Source organism: Chiloscyllium plagiosum, chromosome 21 (assembly GCF_004010195.1).
Source record: "Chiloscyllium plagiosum isolate BGI_BamShark_2017 chromosome 21, ASM401019v2, whole genome shotgun sequence".
Classification (NCBI taxonomy): Eukaryota; Metazoa; Chordata; class Chondrichthyes; order Orectolobiformes; family Hemiscylliidae; genus Chiloscyllium; species Chiloscyllium plagiosum.
The window spans coordinates 20,306,763-20,333,171 of record NC_057730.1 but is presented as its reverse complement, the minus strand read 5'-3'; the positions used below and the strand labels follow the sequence as shown (position 1 = coordinate 20,333,171).

Here is a 26,409-nt window from a genome sequence, read left to right as displayed (position 1 = left end):
AGTCAAATCCATCGAACTCAGCACCGCCTTCCTAACCTGCAATCTTCTTCCCGACCTCTCCGCCCCCACTCCCGTCTGACCTATCACCCTCACCTTGACCTCTTTCCACCTATCACATTTCCGACGCCCCTCCCCCAAGTCCCTCCTCCCTACCTTTTATCTTAGCCTGCTGGACAAACTTTCCTCATTCCTGAAGAAGGGCTTACGCCCGAAATGTCGATTCTCTTGTTCCCTGGATGCTGCCTGACCTGCTGCGCTTTTCCAGCAACACATTTTCAGTAGCATGGAACTGCCTGTAGGGATCCCTGTGTTATATGGACCCTGTTAGAGCAGAGATCCACATACATGAGCTCATTGGGAATCCAGTTTGTGGTAGTTTGCATTTCTGATTAGTTGTTAATGCTTGAACAACCAACACCACCAATTTAATCTCAATCATAAAGTTCACACGCTGTACCCATGTGAATTAACCTGTCTGTGCTTGTTGATAAAATAGCGAGGCAAAAGGCAGAGGGCTAAAGTGTTTTAGATTTTTGCTAAATAAACATTCACTTGTGAGGAGTGTGTGAGTGTGTGTGTGTGTGTACACGCGCATCTGTCTGTCTGTCTGAGGGGGGTTTTCAACAGAAATTAATACCTGTGATTAAAATGGTGTTGTCACAGCAATACCTGGAACTAGTCAGTGATTTCTACTGAATAACACTGGAACCAACATGAAATGGGTACGTTTTGCTTATCTTTTGATATTTTGACCTGTGACTTTTTTAAAATTAGCTTACCCGCCATGATTGCTCACAAATCAGTGTTGTGCTGGTTCTTATAGGTTGGAACTGAATTTAATGATGTGGAATGTATAATCTTCTGTACTGCTAACATACAGACATGACCTTCCTTGGCCTTCTCCATTGCCACAGCGAACCAAACCGCAAATTGGAGGAACAGCACCTCATCTTCCGCCGAAACAGCCTACAGCCCGGAGGACCCAACATTGAGTTCCCCAATTTCAAATAACCTCTATTCCCATTCCCTGACTTTTTTCCCAGCCCCTCCCCCTCCCTTCCATTCCTCTTATCGACCCTTCCTTACAGCCACCTAGCAGATTCATTCCTCCTATCAACCAACCAGGTTGTACTATCTACCTGTCTTCACCTATCCCCACTTCACCACCCTGTTCCCGCCACCCCCCTCATCTGCAGACCCCTTTACACCCATCCCCAGGCCTGAAGAAGGGTTATACCTGAATCGCTGGTTTCTCCACCTCCTGATGCTACCTAGCTTGGTGTGTTCTTCCAGCTTCCTGCTTGTCTAGCTAATATTCAGATGTCTGAATCTTTTTTTACTTCAAGTTTACTTTTGTGTTGCAATTTTATGGTTAGCTCCCAAGACTTCTCAAAGTGCTTCACTTTGAAGGTATGGATGTTTTGAGGTTTGGTTACCGTTGTAAAGTAGCCTATTAGTCTATGGAGTGAATGTATGTTACATGTCACCGCAGTCAGTGCTGTGACTGTTCTGTTACCTCTAGGCAGTGTGTTTCTTGCTGCTTGGGTGTGAGTGCCTCATTCTAAAGCTGGCGTTTCCCCATGTTATGCCTCAGGACAGGATCTGTTCTTACGTTGCTGAAATCTGTGGAGGTCGTGACCTGCACCTTCACGTCTGCCTTTTCAGTATCAGTGACGATGGACTGAGTGGGACAGTCCCTGCACGTTATGCCTCTCCAGGAGAGACAGCGTGTGCACTGCAGGAGCTGGCTCGTTCAGGTCGGGGGAGGTTCCACTGGTTTCAGGAAACAGGTCAGTGAGAAACTCTATTTTCAGCCAGTATGGAGCTCATAGTCCGCTGTCTATAACTCAGCCCAACTTCTCAAGTGAGACAGAGCTTTAAACTAGGGCCATTCAACACCAGACCATTTCCTCATTCATTCCTGGGCTCTGGGCATCACTGACAAAGCCCGGATCTATTGCCCCATTTTTAACCGCATTCTGCCACTTCAAAGGGCAGTTAGGAATTTATGGTTAATGGCAGATTTCCATCCCTAAAACCAAAGTGAAATAGTTGTATTTTTCTGGCAATCTGATGGATTTATGGTTACTTTCACCAATCCTAGGTTTGTATTCCTAATAGAATTCAAATTCCCAAAGTGTAACAGCAGGATTCAAACTCATTCTGTGGATTATTAATCCAAAAATGTACTCCACGTGACATCAATTACTATTCTACTCTATGACCCTGTTATCACTCACAGTGACAAAACAATACAGGATATACAACAAAAGAGCTGCAGATGCTGGAAATCGGAACCAAAAACAGAAAGTGCAGGAAAAACTCAGCAGGTCTGGCAGCATCTGTGGAGAGAGAAAGTGGAGTTTGGGTCTAGCGACAGAAAAGCCACTGGATCCAAAAGGTTAACTCTGCTTTCTTCTCACAGATGCTGCCAGACCTGCTAGTTTCTCTAGCAATTTCTGTTTTGTCATAGGAAAGTACAGACTGTTTTGTTCCACTGCAGAAACCACAAATGTAGTGTAATCGAGTGCACAGACTTTTGCGCAGTCACTGAAAGACTAGTTCCTACTAGACTGGTGATCTAGCCCTAGATTCATCATTGTCTCAGTGGCCTACTTCAAGCATGCTGAGACTGCTCCCCCTGATGGTAATTAGTGAGATGCACAGACAGGTGGAAGATGCAGTTTAATGTGTAAGCTCATTCATTGTGGGTGTACTACTGGTGTTGATGGAAAATTGGGTGGAACCTTTGCTGTGGGGCACCAGCAGATCTTAGTTTTGAATCCCAATCTACCTTGAGCCATTTAATCCTCAGTTGGAGCTGTGGTTGCAGGGGCCCATTGGTTAACGGCCTCTTTATGAGAAAGAGTGAGGTAGGTGGGAAATAGGGCAGGGTTTCTGGTTTTGATAATGCTGCTAGGTAAGGATATGGATTATTGACATTAGATGAGAATGGGCTCAGACTTAGCTGTGATGATTCCCAGTGGAATTAAATAGATGGCTGGTGATCAGTGTTCATACTAGTACTCAAAGCCTGCTCTCTACATTGAGCCCCAAGAATACAGAGTCCAGCTGCACACTTCATTGACTCTTGACTTTGCAGCATCTGCAGTCCTCACTATCTCCAAGCCCCAAGAATATAACCCAGCGAGAATTGGTGCCTTCAGGAGAGGATGGGAGACAACTGCATTAAATGGCTGAATGTTTTCCTATTATTGTGTAAATTGTCTGATTTTCTGGATTTTGTTTAAGGTATTATAGAGAGTGATGACATTCACCTTATACTGGCTGAAATTGAGAAAGCTGCCAACTACTCACAGAAGGTGTGTTTAATAATGTGAACCATTTAAATCATTGATATTAGATTAAAATTCCTGATACCTGCTCAGTTAATATTCACATGGGAGAGAAACATCTCCCTATATTGGATTATATGATTTTCTGTTTAAATTAGTAGATTTGATTAAAATGATGCCATCATGGCCATATATACATTTATACCTGTGTATTCTCCTCCATGCCTACAATCCTTCAAACTCTCGGCAGTCCTCCAGCCCTGGTCTCTTCCATGTTCCTTCTTTGCTTTACCCTATGATTGGTGCTCATGGGTGGCTATACTTTCAGTTGCCTTGACCCCAAGCTCCCTAAACTTCTCCATCTATCACTTTGTTTAAGACTCTGCTTCCTTCTGATGTTAATATCTCCTTGCGTAGCTCAGTACCAAGATGTTGTTTGATTGCCCTCCAATGAAGCACCTTGGGGCATTTTATCATGTTAAAGGCACTATGTAAACGCGAGTTGTTGTTATCCCCATACTGTCAGGTGACATTGGTATAATGAGTTTGAAGGGTGACTTGCCTCCTTGTACAGTGTGCCGTGCTGGTCGAATCTTTAAGGAAACGCTCCATGAAGCAGTCTGGAACACTGTCAGATGCTGGGGACGGTTTAAAAATGTTGGTGAAAAGGGAGAATCACTGCCCTCACAAGCTGCTCACTCCAAAACCCAAGGCACTGAGCCTGGCCCGAAAGGTAAGGACATTCCGTAAATAACACCTGACTCAGAATTTCAGAAAGGAAGTGTAAGAAGGGCTGTGTGCTCATTCACATCACTCCATCCAGCATAACTGGGCTAACCACTGGATTACCTCAGAAACCATAACATCACCTGACAGGGAAAGAAGTATCTGTCCCGTGTGTCTTTGATGGTAGAATATAGAAGGAGCTTTACACTGTATCTGATCCTGTATCTGTCCTCAATGTCTTTGATGCAGAGTAGAGATAGCTTTACACTATCTGACCCTGTATCTGCCCTGTGTGTCTTTGATGTATACTATAGAAGGAGCTTTACATTGCACCTGACCCTGTATCTGTCCTATATGTTTGATGATGTGGAGTAGAGGAACTTTACTCAGTACGTAACCCTGTGCTGTACCTACCTTGCATGTTTGATGGATTAGAGTAGAGAGCACTTCATTCTGTATCTAACCCATGTCATTCCTGTCCTGAGTATATTTGACAGTACAGAGTGGAGAGAGTTTTATTTTGTGTCTAACTTGTGTACAAATTTTATTCAAAACAGGTTATGCAGAATTCAGATACATTTTATATTTCTTTTGAACCAAACAAAGGAACCAGGTGATACCAGGTGATATGACAGAGTGAGCTGGTTTGTTGGGGTTGCTGGGTCACTCAGTATGTGGGAGAGGAATGCTGGAACATACTTCAAATCCCTGCAGCATAATGTAGGTAATTCTCAAAGAGGTCATCTCTCTGTTCCTCTGACTGGACCAGTAACCCCTCAGAGTTGGTGAAACAGTTCCATCCATCTGCTTGGTGTCTGCACAAATCTCGACAATTAAAATATGAACCACTGAGGAAAGAAAGATGAGAGTTAACCTATGATTTCTGTGATTCCATTAGCAAGCCACAGGGGGAAGCGGTGAAGAAAGCAGCTCAGCTGTCAGAGCCCTGACCTGGTGTCCACACAGTGCGAAAGCTGCCCTCCCTCCAGGTATGTGAATGGACAAGCCGTCCGCTGTGTAATGATTCAAACCTGTGGGTGAGGAGAAAACCTGTTGGTGAATTTTGGTACATGTAGGGCCCACCAGGGCAGGAGGATTATCTCACGGGCATGTTAGGTAAAGAGAATCTCACAGTCTACAAAAGCCGAAAAGGCTTAAATTGCACTCATTCAGCCATCGGGTTAGAGTGAAATTATCCCCATTGTTTCCAGAGCCCCCATGTCCTCACACCCTTGTTACTCTCATCAGAAACCCCTGCCCCTTTTCCTGTTCCCTGTCTCACTGATTCCTTGTCCACGTTCCTTGATTCATTTCCTCGTTCCTGATCTCTCTGTCACTGATGCTGGGGACATTTTGTTTCTGCCTGAATCTGTTTTTCATTTGCGGATAATCTTTGTCATCCATTTTACCTGTAATCATTCTTGAGTTGAAGATGTTGCTGGTGAAGTCAGCACTTTTTGCCCATCCCTAATTGCCCTTGGTTTACCCGACCATTCAGAGGTTAGTTAGAATCACACACATTGTATGGAAGGCAGTTTTCCTTCTCTGAATGGGTTTTTACTATAATCAGTGATAATTGTCATGCTCTCCAACTTTATATTCCAGATTTTACTAATTGAAGTTAACTAAGCTACTATGGTGCATTAGCCTAGGCGTCTGGATTACTCATCCAATGATGTTACAACTAGACAACCATCTTCTCTGAATTTATTCAAGACCTTCTCAGATTGAGAAGGGAAAACAAGCATGCATTAATAATATTTGTAAAATGTTTGTTCCAGCTCGTCCCAATAAGAAGTGGATTCACTCCTCTGTGGAAAATCGCACTAAGCCGCACAAAACAGCAAAGGTTTCAAAGTTGATGTTTTACACAGAGGACAGGAATAAGGTCGGTGAGTTCACCATTGTGCATTGTCAAGCCTGTGTGGTGCAGAACAGACCTGATTCCAGCTCCAAAATAATCGTGTCTCAGTGACTCAAATGTCATTTCTGGATCAAAAAAACTCAAGCCCCACTTCAGATTGCTGATGTGGTGGCTGTCTCGGAGTTAGACTCCAAGCGGGTTAGTCTCCCAGGGGCACAGAAGCTGTGTGTGCTGCTGAGATAGTGTAGAAATTCAATAAAGACTCACAGCACAAAGAGAGACCATTCAGCTCATTGTGTCTGCACTGTTTCTTTGAAAGAGCTATGCAGTCTCACTCCACCCTCTTTCATTCCCATATTCCTGCACAATTCTGCTTTAAAATGCTCCATAAATCTGCATCTTGAAGGTGCTATGTATTTATTATTTTGTGACTGATTAATGCTGAAGATAATTCTTTAGTTTGTACACTAAGTTTTGGGTACTGAGAGTTGTTTCTATTGCTGTTGGAAGGCGCAGTCTATCAGAAATATCCGAAGATGAAGAATATGAGGAAGACCATTCCCTTTGTATACTTGCCAAAAGAAGAGGAGATTTGTTCAACTTCAGTGGTATGCTGTATTTGTCCCACAGATCTGGGATTTGGCATGCAGAGTTTCTCAGATGTGCAGCTTTTTTATCACATTTTTTTTTAGAGATTAATTTTTAGGATGTTTGCATCTTTAGCAAGCTTGGCCTTTATCACACAGAAGGCCTTCTTCTCCAACGTTAACGTTATTGAGGACTAAACAATAAACTGAAAGAATTATGGAGGCTGGAAATTAGAAACAAAAACAGAAATTGCTACAAATTCTCAGCAGGCCTGGCAGCATCTGTGGAGAGAAATCAGAGTTAACATTTTGAGACCAGTGAACCTTCCTCAGAACCTGTTCAGGACCAGGGTTCTGAAAAAGGGTCACTGGACTCGAAACGTTAACTCTGATTTCTCTCACAGCTGCTGCCAGATACTCGCTGAGTTTTTCCAACAGCTTCTGTTTTTCGTTTTTAATGCTGTTGAATGCTCAGTCACTTCAAAGAGTTGTTATGTGATGGTGTAGAACTGGAATTATGTACAGGACCAGACCATGTAAGGGTGGCAGCTCTCCTTCCTCAATGAACCTCAATGAACCCGTTAGATTTCTGTACCAACCTGCTGATTTTTGTTCTCTCTCTGAGACTAGCTCTTTTAATTCCAGGTTTCATTTTTAAGCTGAATTCAGATTCTCAAGCTGCTATTCATAAATGCAATCAGCAAACTCACAAAGCCCATTTTACAACAGAGCTACAGACTAAGTCTATCCAAGATCACCACCCCCAACCCCTGGAAGCAGCCAGAGAAAAGCCCCACTCTCCAGTGCAGGAGCTTCCTGTCCAACCCTGTCCGAGTGCTCAGTCACCACAACAATAATGTCAGATTTTCAGGCTTGACCTGACAGGTTGAATTTGATTATTTGATCAAATCTAAATTTTCTTCATCCTGATTCCTGTGCATTGTCTTGCTGCTCAGACATCTCCCTCCCCCCTTTTAAGGAGATGGGATGAGAACAGATATTGAGGTTCTCAAACAGCCAACTAACCCTCTGATTCCCCAAATTTGGCTCTTCATTGGAAGGATTGCCACTGGTTGTGGAACTGTATCCTGGTTAAAAGTTAGAAATGTATGGGGGGAGGTCATTCACTGGTTAAAGAATGCCCTTCTTCATAAACAAGCACTTTCTCTGTGGTATCTGATTTTATTTCGACAGCCTCACATGTTTTGATACCTTTGTTCCTTTCGCTGACACAATGTCCCGACCAGTAACGATTTTTTAAAAATCCTGACAGTGGCTCTAGTGTTTTGTAGTTTCAGGAGAAGGAAGTAGGGAAGGGGAGTTTTGAGCAATAATTCTCTCCGAAACATTGTTCTCATAGACTTATTGCTCTATTTATTTAAAGTGGTTGCAGAAGTTCGGTATTAAGAAGCTGGGATTGGATCTGCACAAACTCGTCTCGGGCCTGGACTGCGTGCACACGAAGCAACTTGTGAGGAGCATACGCAAAAGAGTCTCCGCAAAGTATTGTGCAACCTTCCCCAGTGTGGAAATCAATGTATGTTCCAGCCAAAAGGCTGAATCAGCCTGTCTTCTTTCAGTCAATTGTCATAATATAAATCATTGCTATCTTATTTTGGTGTTGTCATGTGCAGTTCAGTCTATGACCTGGAGGAAAATCACAGCAACAATCATAGTAGTTCATTGTCAACCGTGACTCAGTGGCTAGCACTTTTACATTTGAGTAAGGAGGTTATGTTCAAGTTCCACTTGAGCACTTGATCCTGGCTGGCGCTCCCAGTCCAATACTGAAGGAGCGCTGCAATACTGGGGCTGCCTTCTTATATCAACACAGCAACTTCCCTCTCAGTTGGACATGAATGATTCCACTGCATTTTTCCAAGCATTTCATACTATATCCTGGGAACAACATTTATCTTTCAACCAACACTCAAGGGTGAATATTGTGTCATTTTCACATTTCTTTGTTGGATGTTTCCATTTGGAGGTTGACCATAGATGAGGATTATCAGCTCAGCCATGATGTCATCGAATGGTCTGTCTGGACTACTTCTGCTCCTACATATTATGGTCTTATATTTTCTACATTACAACAGTGATGACATTTGATTGGCTATAAAGTGCTTTTAACATCCTGAGGATGTGGAAGATGTTATCTCAATGACAGAATTTCCAATCAGCACTTGCGGTCAACATGTCATATGCCCTTTTGAACAGGGGACTAAAGGGTAGTTGATACCACTAGTGAGGTCTTACACTAGGGAGAATGCCCTGGTCTTACTAAGTGTCCTGGTCTTACACAAGGGAAAGTGCCCTGGTCTTACATGAGGGTAAGTGTCTTGATTTTATACAGGAAAACTAAATGGAAAAAGAATAATTCATCAACATTTCCCAAGATTACACGTTCCAAATGTTAAAAGTAATTGGAAATTCCTGAAGGAGTTTATATGTTCTTTTAAGTTCTCCAACTTATGCCAGTGATGTTTGGCTTAGTTCTGAATGAGAATGTTGTGGGTTAAATCCCAGAAACTTTGGGCGAACATTTTAGTGCGTGACAGGAGTGCAGCATTGCCCCGCACTTTGTGTGAGATGTTAACTGTGAACACCCTCCTACCATAACACTGATGGTAAAGATGCCACATTACAATGGAAGGGTGGACCTGTAACTATATTTTTATTCATGTATATCTTTATATTGAAGATATACTGAAATACTGTCTAAACTGATTGTATTTGTCGTAACAGGGAATTATAATAGAAGAAGTTAGAAATATAGAAAGAAGAGGAGGCCATTTAGCCCCTCATGCTAATCAGATTCTGTCTAATTGTACAGTAACATTAGATCCTGTCAAATTGTAAATTAACATCAAATCCTGACTAATTATACATTAACATCAGATCCTGTCTAATTGTACATTAACATCAGATCCTGACTAATTGTAAATTAACATCAGATCCTGTCTAATTGTAAATTAATTCCATCTGACCAGCTTGGCCCCTTGACCACTGAAAAAAAGAGCAGGAGGTTCTCTTGTTCTTCTTGGCTAGCATGTGTCCCTCAGCTGGTGCATTTCTCTCATTGCTGATTATGGGTTGTCTTCACAAGAAGACATGCCTGACACAAGAAATGACTGGATGTAAAGAAACTTTGAAATGCTTCAATGTGATCAGGAACACAGATTGATTAGGATTTAATGTTTGATGGTTGAGTCACTGGTATCATGGTTTCTGTTCTAGGGTGTGATGAAGCATCTACACTTACAGCTTCATGAGCTGGAAGAATACATTGAACAAATCGAACGGACTCTGAGTCGATATCTGCAGCGATTACAGTGGCTGCTATCAGGTGGGGATTGTAAGTTAAATTCAGTCCTTTCCCCCCTCACACTCCGAGACTGTAAGGATACGGTCACATGAAAGCAACAACAACTTGCATCTTTTTAATCATCTTTAAGTTAGGAAAACATTGTCAGCATCAGTCAAACATAATTTGATGTGGAGCCAAATGAGATCTTGAGATAAGTGACACCCCAAGGAAGTTTAACAGATTTGCAAGCTGGAGCGCTATAGAGAGGGAGGTCCTGAGCTTATAGTCATGGTAACTGAAGGTACCATCGCCAATGGTAGGGCAAAAGGAGGGAGATGTGCGCAAGCCACCAAAATTGGATGAACATTGAGGTCTCAGAGGATTTCAGGGTTCAAGTAGGAGATGTCAGGAACAGTGTGCAGGGGTGCTTTAAACACACTTACAATATCTTTAAATTTGAGGCCACTGTGTGTCAGTGATTGCTGGGTAATGGGTTCCAACTGAAAGCATTTCTGTGATTATTACATGGAGTGGTTTTGGCCAAGAGTAGGAAACTGATTTCATATAAAAACAAAACGCTGCCGATGCTGGAGATCTGAAAGTAAAACAATGAATGCTGGAGAAACTCAGCAGATTTAGCAGCATCTGTGGAGAGAAACAGAGTTAATGTGTCAAATCTAGCATGACTTCTTCAGAGTAGTAGAGTGTTAAAGACAGGTCATACTGGACTCAAAACATTAACTGTTTTGTTCTCCACAGATGCTGCTAGACCAGCTTCCTGTGTTTGTGTAACATTGCAGTCCTGTGGATATTCTGCTCTGTGATTGTCTATCTGTGTTGATGTTTCATCTTTAAATATCCTGATGTAGGAAGCAGATGTCTGTTTGGAACAATCTTGGAGAAGAGAGTCTGTATTTTGCTGGATACCTCGGGCTCCACCAGCCCTTACCTGTCAGCCCTGAAAAAGGAGCTCACTTCACTGATCTGGGAACAGCTCAGCAAGGACAGCCACAGGTAAGCTGGAGTGGAAAGGAAGCTATAGTGGGATAAAGTGATTCCTTTATCACTTGTATTTGTTGCTGAAGGATAATGCACTGAGAGGCCTGGTTTCTACTGATGATTCACAAGCATAGGTACTTCAATTTGGTGCTTTTTAACTCCCTCAATATTTCTCTTACTTTGCCATTTTTGGCGATTTTTCTGCAGAATATATTTTGGGGTTGGGAGGAAAATTAAGTTATTCCTGTGGGTTAGGTCTTGAATGTGGTGAATTCTCGCATATTGACTAAGACCACATTGGAGAACAAATATTCAACCCAACAAAGACAGAAAGTGCTGTGGAGAAACTCAACAGGTCTGGCAGCATCTGTGCAGAGAAAAATAGAGTATTTCAAATTTAGTGACCCTTCCTCAGAGCCTATACTGACAGGTAACTGAACATGAAATATTACATCTATTTATCTCGTTATACATGTTGCCAGACGTACTCAGTTTTTCTAGCTCTGTTAGTATTTGTTTCACACTTTCAGCATCGACATTTCTTTGTTTTAACTGAGTATTCAACCAACTTTGATACTTTTCCCTGTGACAAATTGAACACGTGGAGTCATAGAACCTTGCAGCACACAGGGTGACCATTTGGCCCACTATGCTAGTGTTGGCTCTTTCATAGATGCATCCAATTAATCTCACTCCTCTACTCTTTCTTCTGCGAATGTTCCACTTTGAAAATTTGTCAAATTCCCTTTTGAAAGTTACTGTTGAATTTGCTTCCACTGCCCTTTAAGGCAGAATATCCCAAATCACAATAATTCCCTGCAAAATATATTTTCCTCATTGTCTCTAGTTCATTTGCCATGTTTCTGAGATCTGCATTATTTGGTTGTCAAACTTTATGCCACTGGAAACAATTTGTCCTTAATTATTCATACAAAATCCCTCATTAGGAATACCACGATGAAACTGCCCCTTAATCTTCCCAGCCTGATGAGGACATTCCCAGCTTCTCCATGTTATGAACTCCCTCACCCTTGGTACCCTCACTCCAGTAGGTCTCCTCTGCATAGTCTTCAAGACTGTCCAAAAATGCAGTGCTCAGAATTGAACACAAGCTGTTGTTTGATAAAGGTTTCCATGACTTTCTTCCTATTGTACTTATCACTTCCCTTTATAAGCCTGTGGATCCCGTTTTTTTTTAACACCCTTCCCAGCTTGTCCTCCCACACGTTGTATTATAGAGCACCGAACTGCCCAACATTGGAATAAAAAGATATAAAATTACTGGTAACATGTGGAGAGAGAGAAGCAGAATTTGCAATTCACTGGCCTTGTCACTATAATTCCATTGTGTTTTTGTCGCAGCTTTAACCTGCTGTGTTTTGCTGAGCGGGTCGACACTTGGCAGGAATCTCTGGTGGAGGCTACTGATGAGACATGTCATGACGCTGTTCAGTGGGCCTCAGGAACCATTGCCCATGGAAACACTTGCACCCTGGAGGCCTTACAGGTCAGCCTTCCTTTTACAAAGGTTTGGTTTAGCCCTTTCCATCACAAAGCCCACATATGTTGGGGCTGTTGATGCCAATTTTGAAGTGCAAAGATTATGTTTGAATGTTTGCTGAGTCTATTTAGTTTGCAGCAGTGTAGATGTAGAGGTTTGTCATATAATTAACCAGCTGATTAAAAGAGATGATTCTAGTTTAACAGATCGAGGATGACTGTGAGGCATGGGATTAAACCAGGTCAGAATAAGAATGGATTGGGAATTAGGAGATTGCTCTGTTCCCAGAGATGAGTGTGCCTGTGTGACCAGCTGGTGTGCTGGACTCTGACTGTCTGCCACTGGGGCTGAGATCGCTTCATATGGCAAGGAGCGAAAGAGGTTTTCCAGATGTTTTTCCGTATCAAGTTTACATTTCCCGTCTGTTTTTGCCTGAACGGTAACCTGTAGTGGTGAACAGGTGGGGGTGGTGGGTGGTTACTGGGGGAGGGGGATTCTGGTGAGGGCTGTACAAGAGTGTGTCACAGCATTTTTTAATCCTGCTCTGGCAGGTTTGATGGAACTGTTGGTTTTCCATACACCCCATTGTCTCCTCTGTTCTTATGTCTTTGTAACTGGGATGTTTGTGAGGTTTTACACTTGGGTTGGCAGCATTGCAAGGATAGTGATACCAATATGTAGGCAGTATCTTTAAGGCCTTTCACAATCTGAGCTTTAGCTGGCACAGGAGCCAGCTGGTCACCTGGACTTGACTAATCCCAATGTGTTCTCCCTTTACAACCTGAAAATGGAAATGTCAAAGGTGCATGATCAACACTGAAACCTTGATGACATAATCCTTGGTTTTGTTGTTTAGATTTCTCTTTCTTAACCGAATTGCAAAAACAACAGCTAGTTTTATTCACATTGCGCCATTGAAATAGTTAAACACCCCAGGTTTCTTCACAGGACTTGTTAAACTAACTTTGCCGCCAAAGCAGATAAAGCAATATTAGGACTTCTGACCAGAAGCTTTGTTAGATATCTGTTTTGAGGTGGGGAGAGAAGTGAGCAGGTTAGTTGAGGGGAACTGAGATCCTGGCAGCTGGAATTACAATCACCAATGTTGGAGTAATGAAAACCCAGGAAGTGTCAGAGTTATAGAAACAAACAGAGATACACTCAGAGGGCAGAGTGATAGAGAAGATTCAGAGCTATCAGAGCAAGGCCGTGGTGGGATTTGAAAAATGGAATGAGAATTTTAAAACTGACCTGTTAAAAGATCAGAAGCCAGTGTAACATGTCAGTAAGCACAGGGCAGAAGGGATTTTTGTTTAGATTAGATTGCATTCCCTACAGTGTGGAAACAGGTCCTTCGGCCCAACCCTCCGAAGAGTAACCCACCCAGACTCATTTACCCCTGACTAAAGCGCCTAACACTACAGGAAATTTAGCATGATCAATCCACCAAAACCTGCACATCTTTGGACTGTGGGAGGAAACCGGAGCAAACCCACGCAGACACAGGGAGAATGTGCAAACTCCACACAGACAGTCGCCCGAGGCTGGAATGGAACCTGGGTCCCTGGCGCTGTGAGGCAGCAATGCTAGCCAATGGGCCACTGTGCCGCCCAGAGTTAGGATGGGGGCAGCAGAGAGTAGTAGGCCAGCCACGAGCATGTTTGAACTGTTGAAACTGGCTGTAAAACTAGAGCATGGATGAAGGTTTCATTCACCTTATGCCTAAATGCAGTCATCCCCTATGTCATTGCTTTGGAGGCTGATCTTTTAACAACCTCTTGGTAGGAAGTGCGCCTGCTTTCCTTGTGCTGATCCTGCCTATCATTACTACAAGCATTTCTACAAAATATTTCTCAAAGTTCTTTATTATTCTGTAGAGGGCCTTTCAGTTTCTGGATGTGCAAGGGATATACCTGCTGACTGACGGAAAGCCAGACACCAGTTGTAGTCTCATCTTGAAGGAAACTCAACAAATGAACAAGGGCCGAGGTGTCAAAATTCACACCATTTCCTTCAATTGTATGGACAGGTAAGTCTCTGAATTGACTGACTACCATGTGTTTCCCTGAGATGTGACCCTATGCTCTGCTGTGGAATGGTATTGCCTGAACCTTGATGGAGGTTTATAAAATCATAAGGGGCATGGATAAATAGACAAGGTCTTTTCTCTGGGGTGGGGGAGTCCAGAACTAGAGGGCATAAATTTAGGGTGAGAGGGGAAAAATTTAAAAGGGACCTAAGGGTCAACTTTTTCACTCAGAGGGTGTTGCATGTAGGGAATGAGCTGCCAGAGGAAGTGGTGAAGGCTGGTACAATTACAACATTTAAAGGGCATCTGGATGGGTATATGAATAGGAAGGGTTTAGAGGGATAAGGGCCAAGTGATGACAAATGGGACTAGATTGGGCTAGGATGACCGGTCGGCATGGACGAGTTGGACTAAACAGTCTGTTTCTGTGCTGTACATCTCTATGTGTTTGTAAAGACTCTCTAAGTGATATTTAAAATGTGGTGGTCTTATCATAGAGCATAGATAAAAGTTAGTTGACTTCTTTAGTCCAAAGATGTGTAGGTTAGGTGGATTGGTCATGGGGAATTTACAGGGATAGGGTAGTGGGGATGGTTCTGGGTGAGATGTTTTTCGGAGGGTCGGTGTGAACTTGATGGACCAAATGGCCTGTTTCTACAGTGTAGGGATTCTATGATTCTACATGTTTTTTCTAACTCTTTGAATGAGCTATTAAATTAGTTCCTCTTTCCCCATTGTCCTGTGAATGTTTTCTTTACAGGTAAATATCCAACTTGCACATGATTATTGAAATAGACAGTTAAGGAAAGTTTACTGGGGTGTCAAGATAACTGTAAAAGCAAACTTCAATTTCAGATTTTGACCTGATTCAGATCTGACTCCACCAGTTCTCCTAATTCTTATCTTAGCCTTTACTGTAGTGAAAGACCTTTCCATCTTCCCAAACATAGAGAATAGAGTCATAGAGATTACAGTACAGAAACAGACCCTTTGGTCCAACCCGTCCATGCCAACCAGATATCCCAACCCAATAAGGTGCCCACTTGCAGCTGTGCTGTACCATACAGTGTTAGATTTATAAAAGCACCTTGTCCTGGCTTTATACTGCTGAGTGTGGGGACTAACCTGAGCTTTTACCCATATATTTAGTACAGTTAGTAAACAGCCCATTCGCAATTTCTAGACAGTAGGCATTCCCCATAGTTGTGGTCGAGTCTCTGCTCTGATGATTGTGTTGCCTTAGCACGTTTTGTGGTCACCTTTCTAGATTTTTTTGTTGAAACTCATTTTATTGGTTTAATTTCATTGGGTTTGACGGGTTTGTAAACTGGTGCGTTGGGTGGCAGCTCTCATCTGAGTGATTATTGTCCTCCCTCAGCTGTCATTACAGCATGTATCCATGCAAAGTCTTGAACTTCTTTGCTCTGTGGCTATCCCCATTTCAAACAAACATCCTTTTGGGTTGTTTGTAAACTCCCCCACTGTCCATCCCCATCCTGTCTGATTTTCTATCCTCCATTCAAATACCTGACTGATTCCCCACTCTACCTATCGGACCCCACACCTCTCCAAATCCCACACTGGGTTACTGGAGCTATTGAGCTGCAGAAGCAAAAAGGTGCACTTTAATTTGACAAATTGCCTCTATTAAATCTCTGTCGGTCAGGCAACATTTGAGGTGCAGGAGAATCGATGTTTCGGGCATAAGTCCTTCAACAGGAATGAGGTTTATGCCCAAAATGTCGATTCTCCTGCTCCTCAGATGCTGCCTGACCGGCTGTGCTTTTCCAGCATCACACTCTTCAACTCTGATCTCCAGCATCTGCAGTCCTCACTTTCTCCTCTATTAAATCTCTGCAAGGTTTAGTTTTATATATAATTGAATGCGCTGCTCTTCCGAAACAAACTGAGAGATTAGATAACGGCTCCATAAATAAAGCAGTATAAACAATAAACCGTAAAATTGACATTAGAATATTAAAAACATCTTGAGGTTATGCACACTGAGTAAACTAATTGTTCTGAAAGTATTAAGGTGTCAAAAGGCCTTGGGTAAAGCAAAATGGAATATCTTAGGATCTTGAAGGCGCCAGATTTGTTACCTCAGGTCACCTCCTAGCCTTTGTAACAATATACATTTAATTGTGTAACTTGTCACTGATTGCTATCATGCAATGAATTGCATTTTGTTAAGATAAGAGATTCTTCTTGTTAATTACCAAGTACTTTTTTTTTCTGTACCTTGCAAAGTCAACCACATTTCTGTGGATCTGGAGTGTAATGGGGGCCAAACTGGGTAAGGTTTCCTTCCCCAAAAGATCAAACGAGATTCTTTTCCCAACAATCAGTGATAGTTTTCATGGTATCTATTACTTTATAATTTCTTTACAACTCCAGATTTGTTATGCGAATTTAAATTGCACCAGCTGATGTGGAACCCATGTTCCCAGAGCATTAGCCAGAATTGCTAGTCCAGTGATATCACCACCATGCTTTCATGTTCCCTTTAACAGGAAGCAAGATAAATCCATTCTTATTGGCTGAACATTTACTGTAGATCAGTGAAAAACTGTTGAGGAAAACTGCCTTCCAATCGCTTCCTGCTACTTCTGAGTCTGTATTAATTTTGAGAAGAATTTTCTGTCTTTGACAATTATTTTCTGGTTCCCTTGTTGACAGCACAGCGAATGAGTTCCTCAAGAAGTTAGCAGCACAGACTGGAGGCCGTTTCCACCGTTGCCATGGAGCTGTTGATGGACAGCTGGCAGCGCACAAAATGCTTGCAGGAGGGTTTTCAGATGAAGACGTATGTCACTGACATTTCTTTTAATTTATTTGCTGTAATCTAATTTCCACATTTATCAATGATTATTCATGCACACTGAGTGCTGACTGCAGTAATGTCAGCAAATGAGCTGGGGCAATGCTGCACTTTTAGCAGAGTCTCGCCATGCGGCAAACAAAGTCTTTGCAATCTACACCGATCAGAATTAAGAAATGAATTGAATTGGATTGAATTTATTGTCATGTGTACCAAGGCACAGTGAAAAGCTTTGTTTTGCGAGCAGATCACATAGTTAAGTAGCGTAGTTAAGTACATAATAGGTAAACAGCAGCAAAAACAAAAACACGGGTACATACAAATGTTAAGAGTTTGTGAGTCCATTCAGTATTCTAACAACAGTAGGGTAGAAACTGTTACGAACCCAGCTGGTGCTTATGTTCAGGTTTCTGTACCTTCTCCCTGATGGTAGAGGTTGTAGAAAAACATTGCCAGGGTGGGATGGATCTTTAAGAATGCCAGCGGCCTTTCCTTGACAGTGGGTCTGGTAGATGGATTCTATAGATGGGAGGTTGGCCTTTGTGATTATCCAGGCTGAGTTCACCACTCTCTGTCACCATCTCCAATCTTGAATGGTACCGTTGCCATACCAGGAAGTGATACATCCAGACAGAATGCTCTCGATGGCGCACCTATAAAAGTTGGCAAGGGTATTCGCTGTCATGCCAAATTTCCTCAAGCTGCCTGAGGAAGAAGAAATGTTGCTGGGCCTTTGTAACCAGTGCATCCACCTGAACAGTCCAAGGAAGCTTGTTGTAGATGACCACTCCCTGGAGCTTGACACTCTCCACTCATTCCACTTCCTTCCAGTTAAGGGTTATTTCTTCAGTGTAACACCGTGAGGGGTGAGTCGTCATTGTTGTCCGTAAAATCAATCCCAGCAATGTAACCTCCAGGCATCATTGGATCATTTCCCTGTCAATCATCTCCATTCTGCCTGGGACTTGTGCCAATACATCTATCCTTATTTACAATATTTATTGTAGCAATACTTTAGAAATGGATGCACCCTTGCAGCGTGTCACAATGTACTTGGTGTGATGTTCAGAAAACTTCCAGAATACTCAACGGCCTGGACAGAGTGGACGTTGGGAAGATGTTTCCATTGGCAGAAGAGACGAGGACCCGAGAGCACAGCCTCAGAGTAAAGGGAAGACCTTCAGAATGGAGATAAGAAGAAATATTTTTAGCCAGAGAGTGGTGAATATGTGGAATTCATTGCCACACAGGGCTGTGGAGGCCAGGTCATTGAATATATTTAACATAGAAATAGATAAGTTCTTGATTGCCAAAGAGATCAAAGGTTACAGGGAGAAAGTGGGAAAATGGGGTTGAAAAACCTATCAGCCATGATCGAATGGCGGAGCAGACTTGATGGGCCGAATGGCCTAACTTCTGCTCCTTTGATCTTATCATTTGGAAAGTAACCTGTTGTCAGATTCAAGGTGAGTATCACCACCAGAGATCTCAAGTGAATGTCTTGTTTTAAAAACTACATTTTCTGGTTGCAGAATCCTAATCTACCTGCATTTGAGGGTGATGATTTAAAGAGGCTTTCCAGAGAAATAAATAAAGCGAGACGATTCCTAACGCAGGCTAAATCCTTCAGGTTAGTGCCCCTGATTCTGACACCAATTATCTTCCATGCAGTTTGTGATTAACTCATTTTCAACAGACACTTACTTTTGGAAAAGCAAAAGAAACCAGATCGGACAGACACTGGAACTGAAAGCCCAGCGTGAGTAGGTGACAGGAAAACAGAATGAATTGAAATCGGTGTCTTCTAAGTTCCTTCACTAAACAAAGTAGTTTCTCTATGTAACCTATCAAATCTCTTTGTCACATTAAGTACTTTGATCAGTGCATTTTACAGGCAACCCCTTTTAAAATGGGAATAAAGATAAGAACAATGCAAATATGGGTAGGCCTGATTAACATGGTGGTAATGCTATTGATGGACATGCTCTGTGTAACATGTTATAGTGAGCTGTAGTTGGTGTAATTCTCTTCTCATTTTCAACAGACACTTACTTTTGGAAAAGCAAAAGAAACCAGATCGGACAGATACTGGAACTGAAAGCCCAGCGTGAGCAGGTGACAGGAAAACAGAATGAATTGAAATCAGTGTCTTCTAAGTTCCTTCACTAAACAAAGTAGTTTCTCTATGTAACCTATCAAATCTCTTTGTCACATTAAGTACTTTGATTAGATCACCCCATCAACCATCTAAATACAAACCAGCTATGTAACCTCTCCTATCATTTAAGCCCTGGATAGCTGGTACCATTTTGGTGTTTCTGCTGTGTACCCCCTCCAAAACCAACATTTATTTCATTCTCACTCAATTGCAGGTGCATCCTCTTTCTGATACTAAGACAGCACTGCACTGTCGATGATATGGGTATTTAGATAAGCCCTTAAACTGAAGCCCTGTCTGCTTGTTAACATCAAAGGATTCCTGAGTATAATTCAAAGAAAACCGGGAGAAATTTCCCAGTGCTCTAGCAGCTTTCTTCCTTCAACCAACACTAGCTAATCAGATCGCTGATAACCTAATGTAGGATCTCACAGTGTGAAAAGCCTTGGCTCTGTAACAACAATCACTGTGCATCAATATCTCTCAAATATGATTCTTTCTTAAATGAACCTCACATCTACTGTGACATGGAAGTAACATCACAAGGCAATGCCAGGAAACAGGTATATCTGTAAGATTCACTCAGTAAGCTTCCAGCTCCACTTTTTGTGATTCCATGTTGTCTTTGAAAATATTTTATTTCGTAGTGACTATAATTTTGACGAATTATGTGAATAGTTTATACTTGAGTTTTATAGATACCTTGTGTTCATTGATACCTCAATAAATGATTTGTAACTTTTGTAAATTGTATGAAAGATTAAAATGCACAACATGAATTCAGAGTGAATAAAAGATTTGTGCCTCTGTTTTGTTCAATAACCACATTCCAAATTCTTTGGTGTACCTCACATTCACTTGAATATCAGAGCAGAAGGTAAAAAGGGGTGGTTGGTGAAGCAGTTGGCAAAAAGCAAAATGTATGACCAGAAAGGAGGAAATTTTAGTGCAGGATGAAGCTGATAGGGTGGAAGGATCCACAGGGAGAGAGTTAGAGGGTCCACAGGGAAAGAATCAGCAGGCAGTGGTAGCATTATTGAAAGAAGAGAGAGGTAGAGAGTGGTGTGGTGGCTCAGTGGTTAGCACTGCTGCCTCACAGCACCAGGGCCCTGGGTTCAACTCAGTCCATGTGGAGTTTGCACATTCTCACTGCGTCTATGTGTATTTACTCCAGGTGCTCTGGTTTGGCAGAGATGTGCAGGTTAGGTGGATTTGCATGCTAATTTACCTGTAGTGGCCAGAGATGTGCAGGCTAGGTGGATTAGCATGCTAATTTACCCGTAGTGGCCAGTGATATGCAGGCTAGGTGGATTAGCATGCTAATTTACCCGTAGTGGCCAGAGATGTGCAGGCTAGGTGGATTAGCATGTTAATTTACCTGTAGTGGCCAGAGATGTGCAGGCTAGGTGGATTAGCATGCTAATTTACCCGTAGTGGCCAGTGATATGCAGGCTAGGTGGATTAGCATGCTAATTTACCTGTAGTGGCCAGAGATGTGCAGGCTGGAACAGCAATGGGGAATGCAGGGTTATAGGGTAGAGGAGTGGGTCTAGGTGGAATGCTCTTCACAAGGTTGGTGTGGACTGAATGGCCTGCTTCCACACTATAGGGAGTGAGAGCAGATTGCTAAGGGAGAGGGTGAGTTGGCATAGACAATTGGACTCTTTGCTTCTTGAATTTTTCAGCTCTGGTTTGATGTGTTCTTGGAGGTTTTATCATATAACATTCAACTGTCCTACCCTATTCCTCTACATTTGACAGGTGGAAAGTGAATAAATCACATTTCTTGGAGAAAATAACAAATAAAATAAAAGTATGAGAATGTTAATATAACAGTCAATGGACACTGGCAATTTTATACTAGTCACAGGAGCAGCAGTCTCTGTACAGCCAGAGGAAATAGAATGGCTAAATCTAGTACCATTATAATCTTAATCAATTCAAACACAAGGTCAAAGGGGAGTGATCAAACTGAATAATCAAAAGAACAGCTTACTGCCAAGCTAAAAGAGAAGTAGAAATTATCCAAAACCAAGAATGCACATTGTTACATAGACAAGCATGTTATGAATCTGAAATTTATATATGAAACTGATTTTTTTAAAAATTCAGAATTGAATCAAAGGATTGGGAACGCTAAATACTCCAGGAGTGAAAGACAAGCCAGTTGAAAATTTTGATGCATCATTTAAGCCTGTGGCAGAATGTGGACAACAAGCAGAATCCCCTCAGTTACCAGTTTAGAGATTAGTCATAGAGTCATAGAAATGTACAGCACGGAAACAGTCTTTTCAGTCCAACTCATCCAGGCCAACCAATATCCCAATCCAATCTAGTCCCACCTGCCAGCACCCAGCCCATATCCCTCCAAACCCTTCCTATTCATATACACATCCAGATGCCTTTTAAATGTTGCACTGTACCAGCCTCCACCACATCCTCTGGCAGCTCTTTGTATGAAAAGGTTGCCTTTTAGGTCTCTTTTATGTCTTTCCCCTCTCACCCTATACCTACGCCCTCTAGTTCTGGACTCCCCCAGCCCAGGGAAAAGACTGTCTATTTATCCTATCCATGCCCTTCATGATTTTATAAACCTCAATAAGGTTGAGCCTCTGATGCTCCAGCGAAAACAGTCATAGTCTGTTCAGCCTCTCCCTGTAGCTCAAATCCTCCAACCCTGGCAACATCCTTGTAAATCTTTTCTGAACTCTTTCAAGTTTCACAACATCTTTCTGATAGGAAGGAGACCAGAATTGCACACAATATTCCAAAAGTGGCCTAACCAATGTCCTGTTCAGCAGTAACATGACCTCCCAACTCCTGTACTCAATACTCTGACCAATAAAGGAAAGCATACCAAATGCCTTCTTCACTATCCTATCTACCTGCAACTCCACTTTCAAGGAGCTATGAACCTGCACTCCAAGGTCTCTTTATTTAGCATCACTCCCGAGGACCTTACCATTAAGTGTATAAGTCCTGCTAAGATTTACTTTCCCAAAATGCAGCACCTCACATTTATCTGAATTAAACTCCATCTGCCACTCATCAGCCCATTGGCCCATTTGATCAAGATCCTATTGTAATCTGAGATAACCTTCTTCACTCTCCACTACACCTCCAATTTTGGTGTCATCAGCAAACTTGCTAACTATACTTCTTATGCTCACATCCAAATCATTAATATAAATGATGAAAAGTAGTGGACCCAGCACCAATCCTTGTGGCACTCCCCTGGTCACAGGCCTCCAGTCTGAAAAACAACCCTCCATCACCACCCTGTCTTCTACCTTGCAGCCAGTTCTCTATCCAAATGGTGACTTCTCCCTGTATTCCATGAAATCTAAGCTTGCTCACCAGTCTCCCATGGGGAATCTTGTCAAACACCGTACTGAAGTCCATATAGATCATGTCCACCGCTCTGCCCTTATCAATCCTCTTTGTTACTTCCTCAAAAAACTCAATCAAGTTTGTGAGACATGATTTCCCACGCATAAAGCCATGTTGAATATCTCTAATCAGTCCTTGCCTTTCCAAATACATGTCCCTCAGGATTCCCTCCAACAACTTGCCCACCACCGATGTCAGGCTCACCAGAATTGCACACAATATTCCAAAAGTGGCCTAACCAATGTCCTGTTCAGCAGTAACATGCCCTCCCAACTCCTGTACTCAATACCCTGATTTGTCCTTACCACTCTTCTTAAACAGTGGCACCACGTTAGCCAGTCTCCAGTCTTCTGGCACCTCACCTGTGACTATTGAAGATACAAATATCTCAGTAAGAGGCCCAGCAATCACTTCCCTACCTTCCCACAGAGTTCTAAGGTACATCTGGGGAGTTATCCACTTTTATGATTTCAAGACGTCCAGCACTTCCTCCTCTGTAATATGGACATTTTTTCAAAATGTCACCATCTATTTCCCTACATTCTATATCTTCCATGTCCTTTTCCACAGTAAACACTGATGCAAAATGCTCGTTTAGTATCTGCCCCCTCTCCTGCGGCTCCACACAAAGGCCGCCTTGCTGATCTTTGTGGGGGCCTGTTCTCTCCCTTGTTACCCTTTTGTCCATAATGTATTTGTAAAAATCCTTTAGATTCTCCTTAACTCTATTTGCCAAAGCTATCTCATGTCTCCTTTTTGCCCTCCTGATTTCTCTCTTAAGTATACTCCTACTGCCTTTATACTCTTCTAAGGATTCACTTGATCTATCCTGTCTATGCCTGATATATGCTTCCTTCTTTTTCTTAACCAAACCCTCAATTTCTTTAGTCATCCTGCATTCCCTTTCCCTGCCAGTCTTTCCTTTCACCCAAACAGGAATATACTTTCTCTGAACTCTCGTTATCCCATTTCTGAAGGCTTCCCATTTTCCAGCCGTCCCTTTACCTGCGAACATCTGCCCCTAATCATGTTTTGAAAATTCTTGCCTGATTCCGTCAAAATTGGCCTTCCTCCAATTTAGAACTTTAACTTTCAGATCTGGTCTATCCTTTTCCATCACTATTTTAAAACAAATAGAATTATGGTCGCTGGCCCCAAAGTGCTCCCTCACTGACACCTCAGTCACCTACCCTGCCTTATTTCCCAAGAGTAAGTCAAGTTTTGCACCTTCTCTAGTAGGTACATCCACATTCGGAATCAGAAAATTGTCTTGTATACACTTAACAAATTCCTCTCCATCTAAACCCTTAACACTATGGCAGTCCCAGTCTATGTTTGGAAAGTTAAAATCGCCTACAATAATCACCCTACTATTCTTACAGATAACTGAGATCTCCTTGCAAGTTTCCCTCTGACTATTAGGGGGTTTATAATACAATCCCAATAAGGTGATCATCCCTTTTTTATTTCTCAGTTCCACCCAAATAACTTCCCAGGATGTATTTCCGGGAATATCCTCCCTCAGCACTGCTATAATGCTATCCCTTATCAAAAATGCCACTCCCCCTCCTTTCTTGCCCCCCTTTCTGTCCTTCCTGTAGCATTTGTATCCTGGAACATTAAGCTGCCACACCTGCCCATCCCTGAGCCATGTTTCTGTAATTGCTATGATATCCCAGTCCCATGTTTCTAACCATGCCCTGAGTTCATCTGCCTTCCCTGTTAGGTCTCTTGCATTGAAATAAATGCAATTTATTAGTCCTACCTTGTCTCTGCCTGCCTTGACTGTTTGACTCGCCTTTGCTCTCAACTGTACCAGTCTCAGATTGATCTCTTTCCTCACTGTCTCCCTCGGTCCCACCCCCCCACCTTACTAGTTTAAATCCTCCTGAGCAGCTCTAGCAAATCTCCCTGTCAGTATATTAGTCCCCTTCCAATTTAGGTGCAATCCGTCCTTCTTGTACAGGTCACTTCTACGCCAAAACGGCTTCCAATTATCCAAAAATGTGAATCCTTCTCCCATACACCAGCTCCTCAGCCATGCATTCATCTGCTCTAACCTCCTATTCCTGCCCTCACTAGCTCATAGCACCGGGAGTAATCCAGATATTACTACTCTCGAGGACCTCCTTTTTAAATTCCTGCCTAACTCTCTGTAATCTTCCTTAAGAATCTCATCCTTTTCCCTTCCTAAGTTGTTGGTTCCAATGTGTACAATGATCTCCTGTTGGCCCCTTCTCCCCCTTGAGAACATTCTGCACTCTCTCTGAGACATCCTTGATCCTGACACCAGGGAAGCAACACACCATTCTGATTTTTCGCTGCTGGCCACAGAAATGTCTGCCTGTACCTCGGAGCAGAGAGTTCCCTAACACCAGGTGTGTTTTAGCTTTTATTAATAGAGGGATCGAGGTCCGGAACCATGAGATTATGCTACAGCTGTACAAAACTCTGGTGCGGCCACACTTGGAGTATTGTGTATAATTCTGGTCACCACATTATAAGAAGGATGTGGAAGCTTTGGAAAGAATACAGAGGAGATTTACTAGGATGTTGCCTGGTATGGAGGGGAGGTCTTACGAGGAAAGGCTGAGGGACTTGAGGCTGTTTTTGTTGGAGAGAAGAAGGTTGAGAGGTGACTTAATAGAGACATATAAGATAATCAGAGGGTTAGATAGGGTGGACAGGGAGAGCCTTTTTCCAAGTATGGTGACGGCGAGCACGAGGGGGCATAGCTTTAAATTGAGGGGTGATCGATAGAGGACAGATGTCAGAGGTAGTTTATTTACTCAGAGAGTAGTAAGGGTATGGAATGCTTTGCCTGCAATGGTAGTAGATTAGCCAACTTTAAGTGCATTTAAGTCATCATTGGACAAACATATGGACATACATGGAATAGTGTAGGTTAGATGGGCTTCAGATTGGTATGTCTGGTCAGTGGGCCTGTACTGCGCTGTAATGTTCTATGCAATACAATCGATCGCTTGGAACCCAATGTACCCCTCATTACATTAGAGCCAGTCTCAATACCAGAAGCTTCGCTGTTTGTGCTACATTCCCCTGAGAATACATCACTCCTTACATTTTCCAAAACAGCATACCTGTTTGAAATGGGCATAACCACAGAAGAGTCCTGTACTACCTGCCAACCTCTCTTACCTTTCCTGGAGTTAACCCATCTATGTGACTGTATCTGAGACTTACCCCCTTCCTATAACTGCCACCCATCACATCCCCTTGCTCTTGTAAATTCCTCATTGCCGCTAACTGTCTCTCCAACTGATCTATTCAATCTGATTCGCAACCGACGGCATTTATTGCAGATATAATCCTCAGTAACCTGTAAACTCTCCCTAAACTCCCACATCCGACAAGAAGAGCATATCACTCTACTAAAGGCCATTTTTGTTTCTTTCAATCTACAGACCCAGAAAGTACAAAACACTGCTCCAGGTTAAATTAATACTTATGGCTTATATTTCAAGTTTAATCAAGAGATAGAGCTCAATAAAACATATAATCAAGAAAGAACCCATTCTACTCACTACTGTAGTTATGTTGGACTTAAAAATAGTTTCCCTACAGTAAAAGGAATGGCAAGCTGTAACGATTGTGGCTTAGTGAACTGTTTTCAGATTACCATCAAAACTGAATTCAGCTTGGATTCCAAGATGCAACAATGAGGCAAATAAATAAACTATCTACCCCACTTGAGAAAGTCTACAGAGGTG

At 42.4% G+C, this 26,409-nt stretch overlaps 1 protein-coding gene across 1 annotated transcript in view; it reads left to right on the top strand.

Moving 5' to 3' along the window:
* vwa3a (von Willebrand factor A domain containing 3A) overlaps positions 1 to 20,066 on the top strand; it is a 44,813-nt gene extending 24,747 nt beyond the window's left edge. The window contains exons 17-30 of the mRNA XM_043711067.1: positions 1,595 to 1,790; positions 3,253 to 3,323; positions 3,871 to 4,029; positions 4,921 to 5,011; positions 5,804 to 5,914; positions 6,397 to 6,494; positions 7,858 to 8,010; positions 9,711 to 9,819; positions 10,650 to 10,794; positions 12,142 to 12,286; positions 14,158 to 14,309; positions 16,989 to 17,115; positions 18,663 to 18,760; positions 19,175 to 20,066. Coding sequence (XP_043567002.1) covers positions 1,595 to 1,790; positions 3,253 to 3,323; positions 3,871 to 4,029; positions 4,921 to 5,011; positions 5,804 to 5,914; positions 6,397 to 6,494; positions 7,858 to 8,010; positions 9,711 to 9,819; positions 10,650 to 10,794; positions 12,142 to 12,286; positions 14,158 to 14,309; positions 16,989 to 17,115; positions 18,663 to 18,760; positions 19,175 to 19,241 — 1,722 coding nt within the window. The 3' untranslated portion in view covers positions 19,242 to 20,066. The remainder of the gene's footprint in view (positions 1 to 1,594; positions 1,791 to 3,252; positions 3,324 to 3,870; positions 4,030 to 4,920; positions 5,012 to 5,803; positions 5,915 to 6,396; positions 6,495 to 7,857; positions 8,011 to 9,710; positions 9,820 to 10,649; positions 10,795 to 12,141; positions 12,287 to 14,157; positions 14,310 to 16,988; positions 17,116 to 18,662; positions 18,761 to 19,174) is intronic.
* The last annotated feature ends 6,343 nt before the right edge of the window (positions 20,067 to 26,409 follow it).